This window comes from Sarcophilus harrisii, chromosome 4 (genome assembly GCF_902635505.1).
Source record: "Sarcophilus harrisii chromosome 4, mSarHar1.11, whole genome shotgun sequence".
NCBI lineage: Eukaryota > Metazoa > Chordata > Mammalia > Dasyuromorphia > Dasyuridae > Sarcophilus > Sarcophilus harrisii.
In genome coordinates, this window is record NC_045429.1 from 74204185 (window position 1) to 74226175 (window position 21991).

Below are 21991 nucleotides of genomic sequence, written 5' to 3' on the forward strand. Positions count from 1 at the left end.
TAAGTCTCTCCAGGCCTCTCTGAAATCATCCTGCTGATTATTTTTATAGAACAATAATATTTCATTACCCTCCTATACCACAGCTTGTTCAGCCATTCTCCAATTGATGAACATCCACTCATTTTCCAATTTTTTGCTACTGCAAAAAAAACTACTACAAACATTTTTGCACGTGTGGATCTTTTTCCCTCCTGTATGATTTCCTTAGGATACATGTAGGTCTAGTAATAGCACTGCTGGGTCAAAGGGAATACAAGTTATATAGCCCTTTGGGCATTGTTCCAGATTGCTTTTCTGAATGTTTGAATTAGTTCACAACTCTACCAGCAATGTATTAGTGTTTTCCCACATCCCTTCCAACATTGATCATTATCTTTTCCTGTCATCTTAGCTCATCTGAGAGATGTAGTACCTTAGAATTGTCTTAATTTGAATTTCTCTCATCATGAGAATTTTTTTCATATGGCTAGAAATGACTGTAGTTTCTTCATCTAAAAATTGTCTTTCATATCTTTTGACCATTTATCAATTGGAATATCAAGTCACTTTTTCCTGGTGTTGTATAACAGACAGTACAAGCTGTCTGTTAAGATTGTCAGTGTTGCTTAATAGTCCTAATTTTTCTTTTGTGGTTCTTGTTAACAGCATCAGACTACCATTGATTATTGGTGCTTTGTTTTATTGTCAGATGCTGTAAGACAGTGCACTTGTGATCATTAGAAAGATGCTATCCCTTTTAAATTACACTATTTTGGTATTGTTAGTCTGCTAATTAGGTTTATGCTGTCAACCTCAAAAAGGCCTTTTTGGAATTCTAGTCTTAAGTATGTCCAGCTCTTTTCCAAAGTAATTTGAGGTTTTGGTTCTACTTTAGCCACCCATTTGGCAGTAGGTGTAATTTCTAGCATTCTTAAATGAAGATTTTCAGTGATTTCTAGTTCTTAACATTACCTTTTGTAGTATCTCAATTTCATTCTTATTTTCTCTAATCTAGGCTTAGGAACACAGCTGTTTTATTGAAAAAATGATTGACCTAATTTCTGTATTATGCAGCTTTGTCTGAGAATACCTCTTAAAAAAGCTGTTTTCAATTTTTTTCTCATAGAGTATCGCCACATAATGAAGTCTTCATCTTCTTGTTTTTTTCCAGAACACAAAGAAGGATCACTTACTTTTCTCCTCTTATTGTTATCTCATCATCACTATGGTTTTGAGTAAGCTTAGATTTGTAGTAGAAATTTCATCACAATGCCTGGGGTACTGCCCCACTCAGAAGTATCCCCCAAACCTGGCATCTTGTCTGGCATCTCCTTTGTGTTGCTCCTTCTTTAACCTCATGCAGGTTGGGTTGGTCTTTGAGAAGATTCCAATAACAACATAATAATTATTATGTACATTGGTGGGCTTAGGAGAAGTGAAATACACCTGAAAGAAAGCAGTGGATTGTAGACAAAGGAAAATATCTGGTCAATCCCCAGGACTTGGTAGGAGGAAGAATAAATGGGGATCATTAGAGATAGCTCAGAAGTAAGAAAAATCCCTATATTTTTGCACTTGTGAATTGTCTTAGGAACTTAATTTTTTTTGGGGGGGGTGAGACAATTGGGATTAAGTGATAGAGCAAGTTTTGTGTGTCTGAGGCTGAATTTGATCTCATGTCCTCCTGATTTCAGGGCCAGTGCTCTGTTCATGGCACCAGCTAGCTAGCTGCCCAGGGGTCTTAATATTTTATAAAGAAAATGTATTTATCTATACTTGAATTACAATCAAACTTTAATATATAAATTTCAGACTTTTCTATAGTAAGCAAATTTTGCTAAGATAATCTGAGTACAATAATTCTCGTTGAATATATTATAATTGCATTTTAGTTGCTTTACTTTTGCTACTGTTTTCATGAATGAATCTTTAGTAAACAATCACAAAACAAGTTTAGATAAGTGGAAGTGTCTCCAAGTAATAACTTATATTTTCATTTATATATCTCTTTAAAGTTTATAAAGTTGTTAAAGCAATCCTCAGAGTCTGATATTTTATATTTCATCATCTGTGGAAGTTAATGACTTGCTTTGAGATAATATAGCCAGCAAGCATCTGAGCTATGCTGGAATTCAAACTATCTGTCTCTAAGTATAGAATTAGACTTTTTTTTTTCTTTATTTAAATGAAATTATCTGTAAGATGTTATTTTATTTCTTAACTGTCTTATTCTTATCAACACACATTTATTTTGGTTTCTTTGTCCAAATTGAAGAAGAAACAATTAAAGTATAAAGAGAAGTATTAAGTTGTAGCTTTTAGTTTCATTCCTAAAGTGGGCATTTAAAATATTAAGAGATAGCAGTTCTCATCAAGAAATATTCATAGAAATTAGTTAACTTTTTGAGATTTTCATATGCAGTGAAGTATTACCATTTTTCTTAATTTGGAGGAAATGATTTTTTATTTTACAAATGAAGAAAAATTAATAATCATTTTCCATAGGACATGTACATTATTAATTTTAAGGCTAGTCAGACATCATTCTGCAATTGCTTTTGGTGCACATTGAAATCTGAAATAGTTTCAATTGATAAGATAGTTAGAATTAATTACTGAAAATAATAGTAACTTAAAATCTTTAAATTTTATCTTGTATTTTGTAATGTTTGATGAAGCCCTAAGGTGAAGGCAGTGGTAATTTTGAGACTTGATTGTACGAGACAAGGCTAAATTTAGTTTAGTGGCTGAATTTATAAGTGGCTTATTTTTAAATGTTGTGGGCTTTAAATAAAAAGTCTTATATTTACTGTACTTGTTGGTGTTTCCCAATATAGTGGATATGTCAGAATTCTGATTAGGCTATTAGAAACTCCAAGGTATGTTCTCTCTTTGAAAAACAGTTCACTTATACATTCCTCACATTGTCCTTTCTTATTTTCCATTTCTATTTTCAAATATTTTCTTTTTCTGTTTTTACTTTTTATATTTGCACATATAAGTAACCTTTATGATCTTTTATGTTTTAACCTTTGTGTTCCTGTTTTTTTTTTTTAAAACTTACCTTTTGTCTTAAAAAAAACCTTCAAGACTTTGCCTTCTAAAAGTTACCCAGTTTATTTTACTATTTTATCTTAGTATTTTAAGTGTTCATTTAAAAAAATACTAAGTCTAAGTGACTTGCTTTCTTATGACTTTATTGAAAAAACATATTAGTAATTTGGATGTTGAAGAGATATGAAATCAGAACCATATCATGCCTCTTTTTACATTAACAATTTTATGATTGACAGATATTCTTTAAACATCTTGTTTGTTTGTTTGTTTTTTAAGAATCACAGATCTCATCTAAGACTATTTGGTTTCTAAGTTCTATTTTTTCATGTTATTTTATACTGTTATGTTCTTTTTGTAGCATTTTGTTGTAACAAGGAAAAATATAATTTTCCCCACAGGGATGATAGAAATTTATGCAATAAAAGCATAATAAGTGGTATAAAATCACTCAGTAAAGTGGAATTAAGTGCAGAGTTGCTGAATCTCAGTCCCAAATCAGTAACTGTGGACAATCAACCACATGTTTCTAATCAGTACATCAAAGCAGGTTAGTGTGTTCTTATATTTATATTTCAATAAGTAGCATCAGTATACAATAATCATCAGTAGCCTTCGACGTTTGTAATTAATATTCTTTATCTCACTAAACATAATAGAGGTTCATATAGAATCTCTATTCTTAGCATAAAAGGCTCATGTAGGTTAAATTCATAGTATAAAAGAAATTTTGAATTTAAAAAATAAGTTTGAACTGGGTGATTGTTTTAAAGGCATATGAGCTACTAGTCAAGTTTAATTGTGGTATAAAATTACTTTTCATAATCCTCTGAGAATAGATATGATTGAACAAACAGATTAGAAACAATTTGAATTTTATGGATGTTCTTTCAGTTTTAACAATTTGTTCTGAATATTGTACTCACTTAAAATGTAGGTTTTTGCAGGAATCCTATAATAGTACAGTTTTTCATGCCAAATAAATAATGTAGAAGCAGGGAGGGTGGATGCTGTTGCTTATTTACTATTCATGAGGTTGCCTAATAAATGGAGTCCTGCACTTAAGATCAGCAAGACTTGAGACCCACTTCTGCTTCATACATATCTCAGCTGTGTGACCCTAGATTTCACTTGGCCTCTCAGCCTAAATTTCTCCATCTGTAAAATGGGAATAATAATAGCACCCAACTCAGCGTTGTTGTGAAGATCAAATCAGGTAACTTATTTTACAGAGTTTTGTGAAGCTTTAAGCAATTTATAAATACTAGCCATTATTGTTTACTACTAATAGTAATAATAACGTTTTTCCTAATCTCCTTTGACAAAATAATTTTTCCCCTTCTATCAAAACACTTGGTGGTATTCAACATCAAACGAGACCATGAGTAATATGGTCGTTAGGTAGATAGCCCATCTTCCAATCTTTAATATGATCACATATAGTAAATGGTGTGTGTGTGTGTGTATTCGTGTATTCTGCTCTTTTGCCCTTGGTGAAAATTTTCAGTTTAACAAATTGGAGATAAATTTTTTATTCTATTTTATCTATAGAATTATTATAGATAAACTTCAAATATTTTGAGTTTGACCATAGAGAAATTATATTTAAGGTTTTAAAAAAATGTATCAATTAAATGGTATTAAGTTATGATGAAAATAATTTTAAATGAACTAATAAAAAGAATGTAAAGGAAATAGAATGACTAATCAAATAACAGATTTGTGGATTTTTTTTTAAACAAATCATTGCTCTGGGCTAAAATCATAAAAAGTAATTTTTTTCATGACTGAAGATTCATTAAATAAACTGCTTAGAAGTAGTTTCATATCAGTCCCAAGCATATGTATTAATTTTGATACTTTTACTAAAAGATTAGATAGCTTTTACTAACTTTGGCACAGCAGTTGCTAGTAGTCTAGGTAATGCACAAATCTTATTTATCTAGATTAGAGCAGCCCCATTCAATTTTTTTTTTAGTTAGAAAAAAACTAAAACATGAAACCTGTTTGTAACAGCATTTTAATTGTACTTGTTATTTCTATATCTAATGGTTGATTATTTCTGATATTTTCTTGGTGCTTATAGATAACAAGCTATTAGAAAAAGAGATCAGTTATGGTTTTAGTATTTTAAAAATGATATCAACTTGTTTTTTATATATTATAGAATCTTAAAACCCTCAAATTTTATTTTCCAGATACAAAACCCCAGGAGAAAAGCTGCAAGGGAAATACTGTATCATCTGGAATGGCCATTCTACTTGAAAGTATTATTTCTGAGCTTGAAAAATGTCTCGGAACAGCTCTATCTTCTATATTAGAAACAGAAATGAAAATTGCTTTTGGAGACCTCTGGCTGGAGGTGATTATTTCAACAAGAATTGACTGAAAATTTCTTGTCAAAATTGAAGAATGAGTTTTGTAATCCAGAAGAAATTACTTAAGTGAAATGATATTGACTTTAGTGTGATTAAAAATTTATCTTTTTTTTTTTTTTTTTTTTAAATACACATTGCTTTATGAATCGTGTTGGGAGAGAAAAATCAAAGCAAAAGGGAAAAACCATGGGAGAAAAAAAGAAAACAGAAAAAAGAAGTGAACATAGCATGTGTTGATTTACAGTAATTCTCCATAATTTTTTTTTTCCTGGATGCAGATGGCATTTTCTGTCCAAAGTCTGTCTATTGAGATTGCTTTGAATCACTGACCTGCTCACTGACAAGAACCAAATCTTTCACAGTTTTATCATTACATATTTTTGTTGTTATTGTGTACAATGTCTTCTTGATTCTGTTTGTTTAGCCTCACATCAGTTTGTGTAAATCTTTCCAGGCCTTTCTAAAATTACCTCGTTCATCATTTATTATAGAACTATAATATTCCATTATCTAAATATATCCCAATTTATTCAGCCATTCCCCAATTGATGGACATCTACTCATTTTCCAATTTTTTGTTACCATAAAAAGAGCTGCTACAAAAATTTTTGCACATGTGGGTCCTTTTCCCTCCTTTATGTTTTCCTTGGGATACAGACCCAGTAGTGATACTGTTAGGTTTAAGAGTATTTATACTTTTATAGCCCCTTTGGAAATAGTTCCAGATTGCTCTCCAGAATGGTTGGATCATTTCACAATTCCACCAACAATGAACCAGTATCTCAGTTTTCTCACATCCCCTCCAACAAAAAATTTATCTTATTATATTTTTGTAGGAATTTTGAAATCATCTTTTCTAAAAATAAAAAATATATTTTTTATGATCAGAATTCTCTTTTGGCTGAAGAAAGCATAATTTCTGAATACCTTACTTTAAAAAAAAAGTAATCCTTTAAAAATTTTATTTTCCTCCAGTTACAAGTAAAAATAATTTTTAACATTTTTCTTTTTAAAATTTCAAGTTCCACATTCTGTCTCTCCCAGAGACAACAAGCAATAAGTATAGGTTATACATGTGCAGTTCTATAAAACATTTTCATATCAATCATTTTGTATAAGAAAGCTCAAAGAAAAAAAGTGAAAAATAATATGCTTTGGTCTGTATTCAGATAACAGTTTTTTTTTTTCTCTTCTGTCTTTTAAGAAATTGTCTTGGATCATTGTATTTCTGAGAAGAACTAAGTCAGCCATAGTTCAGTACACAGTATTACTATTACTATGTAAATGTTGCTCATTTCATTCTATATCAGTTTAAGTTTTTACAGGTTTTTCTGAAATTCAGGTCATTTTAAAAAATAGGACAATAATGCTCCATTCTAATCATATGTCACAAACTTGTTCAGCTATTTCCCAATTAATGAACATCCTGTCGATTTTTAATTCTTAGACACTACAACAAGAGCTGCTATAAATATTTTTGTACAAATATGTTCTTTTCTCTTTTTTTCGTCTCTCTATGATATAGTCCCATCCCTTTTTGTCTGTACTGTTAAAATAACTTTCTAATTTTTCTTCTTGCTTCAGCTCTCCAATACATCTTCTACATAGTTACCTAATTGATATTTCTGAAACTTGAATTAAGTCCTTCCTCTTTTGAAAAATCTCTGGTAGTTTTCCCTCTACATTCCTTTCACTGGGTCATCTCAAGCATTCAATTCCATCTCTATGAAGATGACTCCCAAATCTCTGTATCTATTCTTGATCTTCTCAATGAACCCCTGCCCTACATAATATCAGGATCATTAAGACTTTCCCACCTTGATGTCCAATACATATACACTTTAATATTTTCAGAATAGAACTTGGGTATATATTCTTTCAAAATTATCTCTTCTAAAGTTCTTTATTATGCTGGGGCTACCACTATGCTTTCAAGGTTGGCAACCTTGGCTTTCCCCCCTTATTTCTGATACCTAATCAGTAGCCAAGTTATCTGCTTTCATAGCATCCATCACGTCTACCCCCTTCTATCTTTTCACATAGCTGGTAACAAAGTCCTCATTATATTTTGCCTGGACTATTAAAATAACTTTTTAATTTTTCTTTGTGCTTCAGTTCTCCTCTTTCCAATACATCTTTTGTGTAGTTGCCAAATTGATATTTCTAAAACTTGATCAGGTCACTCCTCTTCTTAAAAATCTTCAGTAGTTTTCTATTATCTCTAGGTTAAAATATAAAATGCTTTGTAGGACAGAATATGTTCTATGATATGGGTCCCACTTATCTTTTCAGTTTTATTTCATGTTAGATCTCTTTATGTACTCTGTAGGCAAACTTGCCTTGCTAACTGTTCCTCATGCTCAACATTTTAATTCCTGCCTTTCAATTCTTTTGCATGTGGTCCATCAGCATCTAAAATGGACTCGTTCCTTATAGTTCCCTTAGAATCCTGAGTTTCCTTCAAAGCCTAGTTCAGGGATCAGCTCTTAGATCAATCTAATCTTTCCAAGTTGATAGGGTTTTCTCCTCTTGAAATTACTTTTTGAATATTTGTATTAGCTTATATGTCCTTATATTGACATCTAAGTTCCTTGAGGGTAGGAACATTCTATTTTTTTCTTTGTATTAGTGCCTAATAGTGCTATAAGTGCTTACTAAATGTTTATCAAATCGAATTAAATTTTTGAATCTAAAATAATGCACGAGAAACTTTATGTTGCCAGTCTTTAAAGTTAAATCTATTGTGGGTCTTTGGCTTTTAAAAGTTAATCTATAAACAAGTGAATTTTTAAAGTCCTTTGTACCTTTTTGTCAATTATGTGTCTGTGAATTGTGATCAGGTACAGAAAGCAATTTGCAAAAGTTTACTTCCTTATATTTTTATCAAAGCTACTTTTGATAATTAAGTTCATCTTGAAAAAAGTAAGTATATAGGTTGGTAATTACATATGTTTTTTATATACCTTTTTGAACATAGTAATAGATGGCATTCTTTTAGTATTTTATTATTCTTAAGTTATGTTGTACAAGAAACTTTTGATTCTTCTTAGAGGTGAGTCTCAGACTAAGCTTTCTCCAGCTTATTTTGCTTTCGCATTCTTTTTAATGTTTAGAGAGAAAAAATACTGTTGATAATCTTCATTCTCCTATGCATTGTTACATAATTGAATCTGAATTGTAAACCATTGATCTCCAGACTTTGTTACTCACTTGTCTTTAATATGTATATATATACTCATTTGAGTTATATAGAAAGTGTTAACTATATTAATTAGCATTTACATTATAGACATTAAACATAGAAATGTAAAAAGCTTGAGGTAAAGATAAAATGGTTTTTGATCCTAGAGTCAATTTGATCCTAGAGTAGAGATCCTAGGGAGCTAAAGGGGCTTATAACTGAAGTAGGAGAGCCAATAGGATTACACCTGTACTTTATGGCAACTTCAGTGAATTGACATAGGAAGAAATTTGAGATAGACCAAGTAGGAGGTTGTTTGAATAGTTCAAATGAAAGGTGATGATGGCCTAAAGTAGGATGATGGTTGTGTGAGAAATGGAGGTAGAAATGACAAGATTTTGGCAATTGATTGGAGATGTGGGTTGAGGAAAAATGAGGAGTTGAAGATGACCCTGAGATAGTGAACATGTATGACTAAAAAGATAGTGTTGCCCCTGGCAAAAATAGAGAAAAGGAAAGGTGGGTGGGTTTTATGGAAAGATTATTTAATAAAATCTACAAAGCAGCTTGATTCCTATTTATCCTATGACACTCTGAGCTACCCAAAACAAAAAATAGAATTTTGGGGTAGGAAATTTGTAGATGGGAAGGAAGAGGAATGATACTCTTTTTGTAATTATTATCCTGGGTTTGAGAGCTGCCTTTGAGGACAGCAAAGGGATACCTGCCAGAACCTTGAGGTGGTTAGGGGCAGTGGTGGATATGTTGGGAAAAGTAGGATTTTTTTCTAATGGTGCTTTCTTTGCATGTTTGTATAGCCATTCGGTTATTGCTTACCTGAGGGTATGACTCAGAAGACCAGAGATGAAAGTTTTTATAGCAGAGGGAAGGAAGCGTTGGAATGGGGAACTATAAGAGGGGAATGGCCAATGTGGTGATATTGGAGACAGAACCCATGACTAGTTACTTCAGAAGACTTGGAATGGAAGTCTATCCTTTCCATCTCATGATTTATCATATCCTTTTGGGGGTCTGTTCTTAGTGTGGAGACAAGTGAAATATCTGAAATATTTCTGCATTTTCTTTCTTTGAAGATTTTTAGGCAGTGGCTAAATGACTACAGGAATGCTATAGATGAAATTATTTTTGAAGATATGTATTTTGTTGGATTAGATGGCTGTTGAAGCCCTTGTTTTTTGTTAGGCTGTGATTATTCTTGACCAATATCCTTTCTGTTTGGTAAGGATTTTGAATGTTTTCTATCTATGATAATTTCTAGATCTTTTTTGTTTTCCCATTATGACAGATGCTTTGTGCCAGTTGAACTTTTGCAAGAAATAATTATATTCAAGGTCAATAGCTATACTTTTTCCATTTGGAATTTTTCAATATAATAATAACATTTATATAATAGGTTAAGGATATTATCACATTATTACAACCCTGTGAAATAGGTGCTCTTATTATCCTCATTTTACAGATAAAGAAACAGACTGAAAGAGATAAAATCATTTGCCTTGAGTCACACAGCTAGTAAGTATTTGAGGCAGGATCTGCACTCAGTTCTTTTGACTCTAAGTCTAGCACCAGGCACTAAGCTTTTTCAGTGATTTGTTTCAATAGGTCACTTTGAAGGCTGCTATTTTTGTGCAGGATTTTTATCTTCTGATTTGGTATTAATTTTGAGCTTTCTTCCATCTAGTTAATAATATGATTATACACAGTTGATTCTGATATGACTCAAAATCATTTTGTCATTTTCTAACTGTTAAAATTCAGTGATAATTTATTGCTTGTCATGTCTGTTACCTTTTGCTTTGCTTTTTAAGGAAAATATTAATGATATATAGCCCTAAGGCTTCCAAATAGACTATAAGCCTTAGGTTTCTTCCATTTCCTAAACCTGAATCATATTTTTCCAACATTCCATCCTTCACTATGCCTAACTTTACACGAGTCAAAGTATTTCCAAGTGTATGTTGACTGGATTTAGAAGATCTTGTCAAATTCTTAGTTTTTTTACTTTATTTATTATACCAGATGTTGACATCTAAACTTCATGTATTTTGTGACTTTGTTGCTTATGCTTAAGAGAATTAAAAGACAACATGACAAAGTGTCACTTGAAATTATGTTTCTTATTGTTTGAGTTCATGATGAAAACAACTTTACCAATTCTTTTGTGTCTTTTCAAAATAAACCTGAGGCATTCTTCACTTAACTATGGTATTTTTTTTTCTCATTTCATTCATGATGAGAGTTTCAGTATTAATTCTTCTAAAGAATAATTCCTTGGTCATTGGATATAGATTTTGCAGTTAGAGTACAAAGTTCTGTTAATGTTTATGATCTAAAAACTATAGTTCTTAGTACCCTTTACCCTTTTCTGCCATTCTTATTCCTTGTAATAATGAGAAATATTTAATGCTTTACTATTATTGTAAGGTTGCATGACTGATATTTGAAAAATTCACTATTTTGCTAATTTTCACAATTGTGGCGGTTAGTTTGTCATATGATAGATTAAGTGTCAAACCTAGTATGAGAGAAAAGGTTTCTAAAAATGGATTTCAATAAGTCAGTTGTCAGACAGTAGACATAGGGAAAGCTTTTATTTACTGATGATTTGTAAACATAAATTATTAAAGGAAAGCATCTGTTATAGGAAACAGGTATTCAACAACTTTGGTCTATATAAAGACTAGTTTTTTTCAATGATTTTGAAATTTTCAAAGTTGTTTTTACTAAGTTAAGTAGATGAGATGTAGATTACTGATAACTAAAATGATATTGGAGAGACTGTTCATAATGACAAGCTTTTAAAATTTTGACGTTTTAATAATTATTCAGTAAGCAATTACTAAGCACTTTATATGCACAGCACTATGCTAGATATTGGTGATGCAAAGAAAAAACAAAGATTATCCCTATCCTTAATTAAGGAACGTATGTTTTAATGGCTGAAATGACAAATGCCTAAATTGCTAGATACAAAAAATAGACGGAGGGACAAGGGAATAGAATAAGGGTGGGAACCAGAAAAGACCTCCTTTAAGAGATGGCACTTGGAGTGAATATTAAACATACTTTGAATATATGTTGATTTTATTTTTTTAACTACAGATGGTGTATTTCAAGCCTCCTTGGACACTTGCAGATTTATTACAGTGTTTTAAAAAACACTGGTTAGCTGTTTTTGGTTTAGTTATGGAGAAGGACTTGCTTATGACAATTGAGAGCCTATATGAAAGTCTTTGTAAAGGTAAGGAATCTTTGATTTTTTTTAATGCTATACTCTTGTTTTCTTAAAATGTTTGATTCAAATTGAATTTCTTTTCAAAGGTTTTGAAGAGTTAGTATATTATCTTATCACTAGTCCTCTTTTTTTCTTGCTTTCATGATTTTATGTCACTTTGATAGACATGGTTGTTTATTTAGTATATATTTGGCACATCTACCCCTGACCTTTCTTTTTTTTAATTTTTCCTTTTAAACATATTTCAATATTCGTTATGTTGTATAAGAAAAATTGAGTGAAAAAGGAAAAAAAATCAAACATGAGGAGAAAAAACAGATGAAATTTATTCTTCATAGTTCCCTCTCTGATATGAATGGCATTTTCTATCCCAAGTCTATTGGAATTGCCTTGTATCACTGCTTTATTGAGAAGAGCCAAAATCTATCAGAGTTGATCAGCACATAAATCTTCCTGTTTACTGTATACAGTGTTCACTTGGTTCTACTTACTTCACTCAGCATCAGTTCATTTAAGTTTTTCTAGGCTTTTCTGAAATTATCCTGCTCATTATTTCTTAGAAAATAACAATATTTCATTACATTCACATATTGTAACTTATTCTGCCATTCCCTAACTGATGGGCATGCATTCAGTTTCCAATTCTTTGCCACCACAAAAAGGGCTGCTACAAACATTTTTGCATATGTGCGTTCTTTTCCCTTTTTTATGATCTCTTTGGAATACAAATGCAGTAATGAGGTGGCTGGGTCAAAGGTTAAGCACACTTTTATAGCTCATTGGGCACAGTTCCAAATTGCTCTCCATAATGGTTGGATTTGATCTTTCTCTTAAGTATCTTCTGTGCCTGTGAGAGATCCCATTGACACTTTAAAGTTCTAATATCTAAAACTGAAGGTACAATCTTTTCATCAAGATCTTCTCTTTGTAACTTACTTTTTTTTTGTCACTACTGTTTATCGAGCATCATCCATATTTTAGATTTTGTGTTGTTTTATTTGCTTCACTTTTACTTTCTACATCTTTTTACTTATTAAATCTTGTCAAGTACACTACTGTTCCAATATCTGTTTACATCTCTCTCCTTTCTATTTTCACTATCAACAATCTTAATATGGGCCCTGATTACCATTCATCTAGACTATCTTAGTGTTCTACCTCCCATCTCCAGTTTTTGAGCTCCATTTCATTCTTCATAATTCTGCCAGATTAATCCTTTAATTCTAGCTGATATGATCACACCACTCTTCTGTTCAAAGTCCTTTAATGGTTGTCTATTTCTTTTTGAATAAAAATTATGTTTCTCAGCCTAGTAACCAGGACCTTATACAATATCTATTCTTATCTTCCCCCACCCATCTAATCAATGCTATATCCAAACTAGATTGTCTGTGTCCATCTCTGTACATATTACACTACTTTACTTTTGTGCTTTTACTCATGCTATTCCTTCTGCCTGGATTCTCTTTTCTTTTCACTTAATATGTCTACCCTCCTCCATCTCAGCTTTTTAAAATCTTAATTTTCAAAAGCCAGTTTAAATACTACTTTATCCATGAAATCTTCATTGTTCCAAAAAGAGGTATAGAATTTCTTTTCTTTTATAATTTTTGAATTGTAGTAAATCTATATATGTTTGATTCCCCCCTTTTATACTACGAATATACTCCTCATCTCCCCTCCTAGCACCTAACACAAATGTTTAATTTTGCACAATAGCTAATAATTTATTGTATAGACCAAGATTTGGAAATGCAAATTTACCCTGTCTAGATTGAATCAACAAATATTTATTAAACACCTACTATATAGAAGACAATATGTTAGGCTGTGGGGCTCCAAAATGAAAATAAAACATTATCTTTCTTGAAGGGGCTTATGTTCCATTCAGGATGGGAGTGAAAAACTTAAATGTACCTGGTCAAATAGGTATAAATAGAGAATACAGTCATCCCTTCCATATCTTGGGGGTTTGGGAGTATGATGCCTCAGTGATCTGGAAAATCCACATCAAAACATTTGGCCCTCCCTGCATACAAGAGAAGATGTTTGAATATGTTTTCTTTTATTTTTATTGGGTATTTATAGCATCAAATTGCAAAATTTGGGTTGATATTATGTAATACTCTGCATATATTTTGTGCATTTCTGAATCTCCAGACTTTTTTGTTGTCATCTGCTAGCCTTCTTTTTCTTCTGCAGCTTTCACAGAACTCTCCCCAAAGTCCCATTTAATTTCTTATGCCAGCCATGATATATTAAAGCCACAATAGGGAAACTTGGGATGTGGAAGGGATAATTGTACTTAAGAGGAAAAGATTAAAAAGATGGTGAGATGTAGAGTTTCACAGAATAAGTAACACCTTGAAAAAAAGTTTACCTCTGAGAGGTAAAGGTTTTAAAATTGTATATTCTAGGCATTGGGGTTGTTGCTTTGTACAGATTTCTCCAGGCAAGGATGTGGAATGTTGAATTTGGGGAGATAGCTAATGATTTATCTGAGTATGTCTTAATCTGAATGTCTTAGCTTAACACCCATATGTTTTATGGGTGTTTATAGCATCAAATTGCAAAATTTGGGTTGATATTGTGCTTTATGCATGTTGTAGCTAATTTTGAATGGAATTTTCTTTCTACCATTTCCTTTTTGTTTTTGATAGTACTGTACCAGAAGTGTGACGATGATTTTTATGGCTTTCTTTTGCATACCAACTACTTTAGTAAAGAGTTTTAATTGCCTCAGTTAGTTTCATTGTTATTTTGCTGTTTTCATTGCTAATTTGCTAAAATTTTAGTATGTTATCTTGGTTTTTTAATATATTTATGGTTTTATTGATTCTTATTTAACCCATTCATTGTTCAGGATGTTGTTTTAATTTCTATCCTTTCTCTTTTCTGAATTAATTGTTTTCTTAATTTATGGTCTGTAAAGGTTGTATTTATTTCAGGTTTTTACATCTGTTGATACTTTTCTTTGTTCATTAACATTCATTTTTTGCAAAGGAACTTACTGTATGAGGCTGAATAATATGTTCTTACTAAGATGTCATAAGTTCTAATTTCAATTTCCAGCATTCTGTTCAGTTATGTGGTTTTGTTTTGTTTTTTCCCCTGCTAGATTTATCTAGCCCTTCCTCAAGAACAGGAACTTTTTCTTCCAACAATTCTGTATCTTTTTTGGTCTTTTTGACATTCATTTAGCATTTCTTTAAAGAATTTATCCTTCTTGACATTGTGAATTTTCATTACTGCTTTGTCTGAAATAATAATACAGTTCTTGATATTTTTGGAATCATTTTATGTTTAATGAATTTTGGGTCTCTATTTTGACTCAGTGGCTTCTTTTTAAAATGTATTTATTGCTTGTAGCAAAGTATTTATTTTACTTCTTTCATTTTGTTGGGGAATTTAATCCATTCACACTTGAGATTATAATAGTTAAATTTATGATTTTTCCCTTGAATTTTATTTTAATCCTATCTCATGTATGTCAAGACTCCCTGAGATTTTCTTCCTGTGCCCCTTTTCTCTTTTATTACTCTTAACATATACAGGTTATTTGATTTATGTTTCATTTTTATCGTAAATATAATTTGGATAACAGGCATCTCTAGACAATATGGTACTTTACACAACTTGAATTAAAGTTATTTTTAGGATACATTATTAATTAACAGCTAAAATGTAAGTATGAAACTTTTAAAGGATTTTACAAAGTCAAGCATGAAACAATGATTTTATCATCTACAGTCGTACAAAGGAAATAGAAATCAAAGCTTAGAACAATAATTTCAACAACAATAAAAAGATCACTAAAAAAAATTGAACTCTAAACTTGCTTACTGAAAAACTAACAACATTCTTAGAGAAATCAAGGGTAGAATGTTCAGTCTCATATGTGATTGTTCTTTCAGTTATTTTTTACTTAGCTATTTTGTTAAAAAAAGAGTTCATTTTTTAGAATGGGAGGTAGTGATGATGGAAAAAGACTGGAGTGAAGAGAAAAGTAAAAACATCTAGAAATGATTGTGATGTTAAAAAAAATAGCAAAAGCCTAAAGGGATTGTAAAAAAACTTATTTTTTCAAAAGAGAACTTATCTTTAGTATCTATCTTCTTAATTTTAAATGTTCATAATTGAATCCTTGGGAGGTGAGAAGGGACCCAGGATAGAGCCTTTGTGAAGACACTTTTAAGAAAAGAGAATCTTCCCCTGGAGTTTGCCTGAGAAAAAGTGGAAAGAGAGAGAATGTATGGCTTGCATATAATAGGGTCTTTATCTTAAGAATTACCCAATTATATAAAAGTATACTTTATTAAAACATAGTTCCAAAGTGATTAACTTTGGTATTCTTTGCTCATTTTTGGAATCAAGTACACATTTAGTGAACACAGATCTGTTTTTTTTTTTTAAACAATTAATATTAGTTTCCTGAGTTTCTTTGTATCATAGATTTATAATGTGTATGAACTTTTTGTTTTTAAATTTTCTTGACATCAGCAAAGACAGTGGACTTCACAACAACTAAATTCCTCCTTCAGGATTCCAAACATTTGATACATGCTTTTAGTACAAGGTCAAACTATGATGGGGTTCTGCCACAGGCCTTTGCTCAGGTGAATCAATTGCTTCAAACACTCTCAGAGGTAAGATGGTTTTGGAATGCTTTCTAAAGCAAGTGTCATTAAATTCTTAATGTTTAGCAAAGTACTTTTAGTTGGTAAATAATAAATGAAATATTTATTGTTATTCTAACTTGTTCTTTAGCCTTAAAGGTACTCATGAAGTATTAGAAGGTACTCATGAAGTATTAGTTGAATTAAAAACTGAATGGGCAAGCTACTCTGGGTTTTAGTTGTATTATATATTTTATCCTTTCAGGAAAGAAGGGTTTTATATTTCTTAAGAATACACACTTCAATTCATTTTTGGGGAGAAGACCCCTCTGATTATTTATCATTTTGTTGTTTCTCCTATGTAAGAAACTCACTATCAGTTTAATTCTCTAGGTAGAATTTAAATTCTTGCCTTTCTGATTCCAAATCTAAAAAACTAAAAAATTTGATGCTTTTAAAATGTGTACATGCTAGTAGTTCAATGTATCACAAGTGAGACATAGCAAATGCAAATTGATGTAGCCTTTCTTCTGTATGATTTTTTTCTTTCATTATCCTTGACTAGTTTTTTGCTTGATTTTTCATGGCCAGTTAAGTTTTCTAATCATTCATTCATTCATTCAGTTATTACTTTCTGAGCTAAAGAAGGAAGTGATGATGATAAACAATCATAGTTGGTTAAGGAGATTATTAACCAACATATCATTTTTAAATTCCTGGAGGAGATAAAGTATATTCTGTAATGATTTAGAAAATGGTGTTTTGTTTTGCTTTGGTTTTTAATTTTTAATTGGTCTCTAACAAAATATTGCTGGTGTGAAATAAATTTTTGGAAAATAAAACTTTTTTGTAGCCTTTTGTAATGAAGAGCAGAACCAAGATTAGAAATTATTGTTTGACTTTGGTTTATATATTGTTTTTAGAATACTTCATTCTCATTCATATCATTATTAGGAAAGATAAGAACAGGGATTCTATCTGTTTCATAAAATAGAATTTGATTAGCTGAAATAATTTCTGCGTCTGTGAATTGGAGCTAGTTATTAACATTTTATTTTCATTTTTAGAAACACATTTTGGCATCTGGATGCTGTCCAACACTTACTTTTTTGTTTTTGGCACTTTTAATATTCCTCTAATATAAATAATTTTGTTTGAATGTTAGATTTGACTGACATTCATCTCCAAAGATGTAGGACAAAGGTTCAGTCTCTTCTTAATGCAATCGTGTAGAGTTTCTTCATTTGAAAGAAAATGAGAGAAGAAATGATATGACAGTACAGTCTATTAAAATCTTTTCAAACAGATAAATAGTTCATTGAATTCAGAAGTCAAGAGAGAGAGATGTTTATGAAGTTTGGTTACAATAACTGAATAAAATGAGTTTAGTATCTGAGAATGTAAACTGAAAAGTCTACAGACAACTTGGCCATGGATCTAGTCGAACCATAAGATCTCAAGATCACTTGCATATGAAATTGGAAGGAGAACAGATAATATTGAAAAGTTTCTTACGGGTTTCTAATGATGATCTGCTCATCTGATTTTAGCCATATTTGAACTCTGTAGCTTCAAGGAAGTATCAGTGTTATATATAAAGAGGAAGTCAGAAAGAATAACTGGAATTGACCAAATACTTAGAGAGAAAATCAGTGCTGGGAGTGTTATGTTTTAAAGTCACAGAGATATTTTCAGAATTTCTTGAAGAGGAAATATCTTTTCCCCACTCCAAGAGAAAAATCACTGACATTTATTTTACTAGAAAAAAAGAGACTTAAGCATCTGTTACTAACTTATATCTTGACATTCTTATCTCTATAAAATCTTTAAAAATAATTTTTATATGTGTGAGAAAAAAATAATAGACAAATTCAGTGAATTTCTATATATGCATATATAGAAATATATTTATACATATATGTATACAGATGCATGTATATCTATATGCATTATATATTTAGACATACAAATAGATACAAAATACGTATTATGTATAGATATGTTGACATAATATATTTACACATATATAATTCTTTATTCATTGCTGAAGATGTGATTAAATAATGTATGTCTTAGAATTAACTAATAGAATAATATTAAACTGAGTGGAATTTGGGACATTATACAGTGCTTTCAGTGATCCCAAACTGCTTGTTCCTGAAGACTATTTTAACATTAGTATTTTCTACATGACAGTGTATGGTTAGACATCATGTGACATGTAACATCATGTGACATGATTTTGAAAGAATCAAAATTACATGTAATTTAAAGACACTGGAAACACATAAGTGCATATAAGCTTGTAGCATATTGAGAGTATTGATAAACATATGAAAGATAATATAAAGGATGTCATTAAGGACTTGTTTTCCTCAAAAAATCATTCATATAGGATTGCACACAAAAAATGGAACTTTGGCTTGTACTGTTATTGTATCTTTGAGATACTGAAAGAATCAGGAAATGTTCTGGTGAGTTGGGTAGAAGATTTTTAGAAAGACCTGATCAAGATACCATTACCACATGAAACAGCGTGGAGAGTTTGTAATCTGTAATAGTAGAAAGGAGAGTCTCTATCCCATCAAGATCACAGAATCATCTTGAAACAGTTTGGATGAATGAATGGAGCCAGTGACTTCTATGGTTCTGCCATTGCCCTACTTTGTGGTTGTCAGTTTTCCTTTTCTTGAGTATATTGTATCCTCAGCCCTTATTACAGCTTTGTGTGTAATAAGCACTTAATAAATGTACATATGCATTCATTGTTTCTGAAGAAAAAAGTCAAAATATAACTGGTTATCATTTAATCTAAGTTTCTGGTTTAGGTGTAGGGCTGGGAAAGAGGCAGATAGGTTATAATTCTATATTCTATTTATACTCTATTGGCCCTGTGACTATTGTTTTTTTAAAAACTAGGTTTTTCATTTCTGAGCAGGGCAGATCAGCAGAAAAAGTTTTCCCTCTTAGGCAGTTAGTTGGCTCTTAGGACTCATCTTATTGATGCTGTGTATGTACTAAGCCTACTGCAGCTTCGAACTCATGAGTTCAAGAGATCCAACAGCCTCAGTATCTTTCAGTAACAGGAATTACCAATATGTGCTAGTACTTCTGCCAGGCAGTCAGAGGCATAGTATCAAGGTAAGAAAATGAAATCATCCTTGAGATAAAATTGTTTCACTTCCTATTTATAAATTGGGAATGATTTCCTCCCTCAAATGCTATGTTTGTGTACTTTGAAAATAAGTTCTACAAATAGTAGTTTGAGTTTTTGATTCATTGTTTACTTTAAAAATATACAAAAATGGGAAACTTAGTTTTTTTGTTAGGGAGAAATAGAAAGGTCTAAGTGATGTATGGAGGCAGAAAGGGGATATTTTCTTAGAGATATGAGTGTTATTTTCTTTTCTTCCTCTGTTTTGTCCTATTCATTTATTTCCTTATTCTTTGTTTCCTTAGTCTGATAGCACTGAATAGTAGTAAACATTTTTTGTTTATATCTTGACAGGATTTAAAATTTGTTTTTTCGTTTTTTCTTTTTTCTTTTTTTTTTTTTTTGGTCACCAGATTTAATCCTGCCAGTTCAACTCTTGGATTTAGCTTTTGTCCTGAGATTATGAGAAGTATAATTACTAGTCTTTGCTGTTTTGTGGTCCTATAAGTTTATAAACTGGAAGCAAGAAAAACCTGTTTCTTTTTCCCCAAGTTAATAGTGAAATCAGTATATTAACTTTAAAAATTGCTTGTCAGTATTGTTACTTCATTAAACAAATCAGTAATCATTTGTGATTAAATAGGTTATAGTTGGAAAAGGGCTACATTCACTCTAATATTGGCACTTGCCTATGAATATTCTGTGTACAGTAAAAAACATAGCACCTCACAGGAAACTGTAACACAAATGGACACAAGAAATTGGCTTTCCATTTTGGACACTTGCTAGTGTCAAAATTAGCTGCATCTTATGCAATTCTTCTTTCCCCAGGTCAATTCTAAACATAAGCCAAATTCTACAGAGTCAATTGAGTCTTTTTCAAAGAATGCTGCATGTAAAAACCAGGAGGAGAATGCATTGCTCCAACCCAGTAATCAGGAGAATATAACAGAGTTGAGAACTGAGCTTCCCCAACCCAACAGACATCAAGAAATCTGGTCTGTCCTAGAGAATGTTTGGACCACGATATATACGAACAGGTACCATATTAGCAGAGATAATTTGTAGTTGTTTTTATGGCTCTGGGCTTTCTCTCTGCTCAGTCTTCTCTTTCTTTTTCTCTTTTCTCATCAGATGTTAAATTTCTATGATGGGTAATGCTAGAGTTTGAGAGTAAAGGATAATTTTTAAAGTCTGGCTAGTCTTCTCCAAGAATTTTCATTCTTTATGGTGATGATTCTTAGATTTATTTTTCCATTCCTAACTTTTCTTTTGACCTTGTCTCACAACTCCATCTCCCTGTTAGACATATTGAACTTAATGTCTCCCAGATCATTTTAAGCTCACCCTATTTAAAATGAAGCTCATTGTTTCCCCCCCAAACTCTCCCATCTTCCTGACTTTTTCATTATTAGAGAGTACCATCTTCCCACTGACTCCAGCTCACAACCTGGGTGCAGTCTTCAGTTTTTCTTTATGCACCATGCTCACTTAATTGTCAAGTCCTGTTTCTATCTTTGCAATATCTCTTTCATATACTCCTCTTCTTATGGCATGGTGGCCATCTGGGGCAGGCCCTCATAAACTCATGTTAAGACTACCCCAGTGGTGTGATGGTTGATGCCCTGTACCCCCTCCAGGCCGTCTTCCCCTGTCAAATGTATCCAGTGTCCAATTAATCTTCTAAAATGTTAGTCTAGTATATCACCCGCTCCCTTTCTTTTTCTTATTAAAGCTTTTTATTTTCAAAATACGAACAAAGATAGTTTTTAATATTAACCCTTGCAAAACTTGTTCCAAATATTTTCCCTCCCTTCTCCCCATTCCCTTACTACATGTACAGTTCTTCAAGACTTATTTCCACATTTATTTATATGAACTCTCCCCCACCCTTTCAAGTTAATTCTGTTGGTTCTGTTTGTTACCTTTATGATTCTGCTTGAGTCTTATATTTGATTCCCTGCACACATATCCTGAGACCCAGTAACACTGGCCTGGGCTGCTTTGGACATTCTCTTATCTGTTTCCTATGTCTATAATACTCTTCCTCCTCATCCCTGCCTCCTAGCTTTCCTGACTTCCTTCAAGTTTCAGATCAAGTCCTACCTTAGGTAAGAAGACTGTACTGTTTCCTAGTGCCTTCTTTCTGTTGGTTATCTCCAGTTTCTCTTCTGTCCATCTTGTTCATCCATAGTTGTTTGCATGTTGTCTTTCCCATTAGACTCTGATCTCCATGAGAGCAGGTGTTGACTTTTGCCTTTCTTTGTATTTTCAGGGTTTAGCAAAAACTTAATAAATCCTGGGTGACTGAGCCTCATGTGAATAATTATTTTCCTCTCTTCCCCTTTTCTCCCCCTCTCTTTTTCTCTCTCC

General features: G+C 31.7%; 1 protein-coding gene across 11 annotated transcripts in view; it reads left to right on the forward strand.

Annotated features, from left to right (window-relative positions):
- Positions 1-21991, forward strand: part of SWT1 (SWT1 RNA endoribonuclease homolog) — a 133668-nt gene that overhangs the window by 36945 nt on the left and 74732 nt on the right. For 8 of the 11 annotated variants that reach the window (XR_004229305.1, XR_004229306.1, XM_031937034.1 and 5 more), the window contains exons 11-15: positions 3435-3583; positions 5232-5395; positions 11716-11854; positions 16349-16494; positions 20450-20658. Coding sequence is in view for 6 of the 11 variants with exons in the window: in XM_031937034.1 (XP_031792894.1) it covers positions 3435-3583; positions 5232-5395; positions 11716-11854; positions 16349-16494; positions 20450-20658 (807 nt within the window). In the remaining 5 variants the exon portion in view is untranslated. The remainder of the gene's footprint in view (positions 1-3434; positions 3584-5231; positions 5396-11715; positions 11855-16348; positions 16495-20449; positions 20659-21991) is intronic. The other 3 variants (XR_004229307.1, XR_004229308.1, XR_004229309.1) reach the window with 1 other exon arrangement.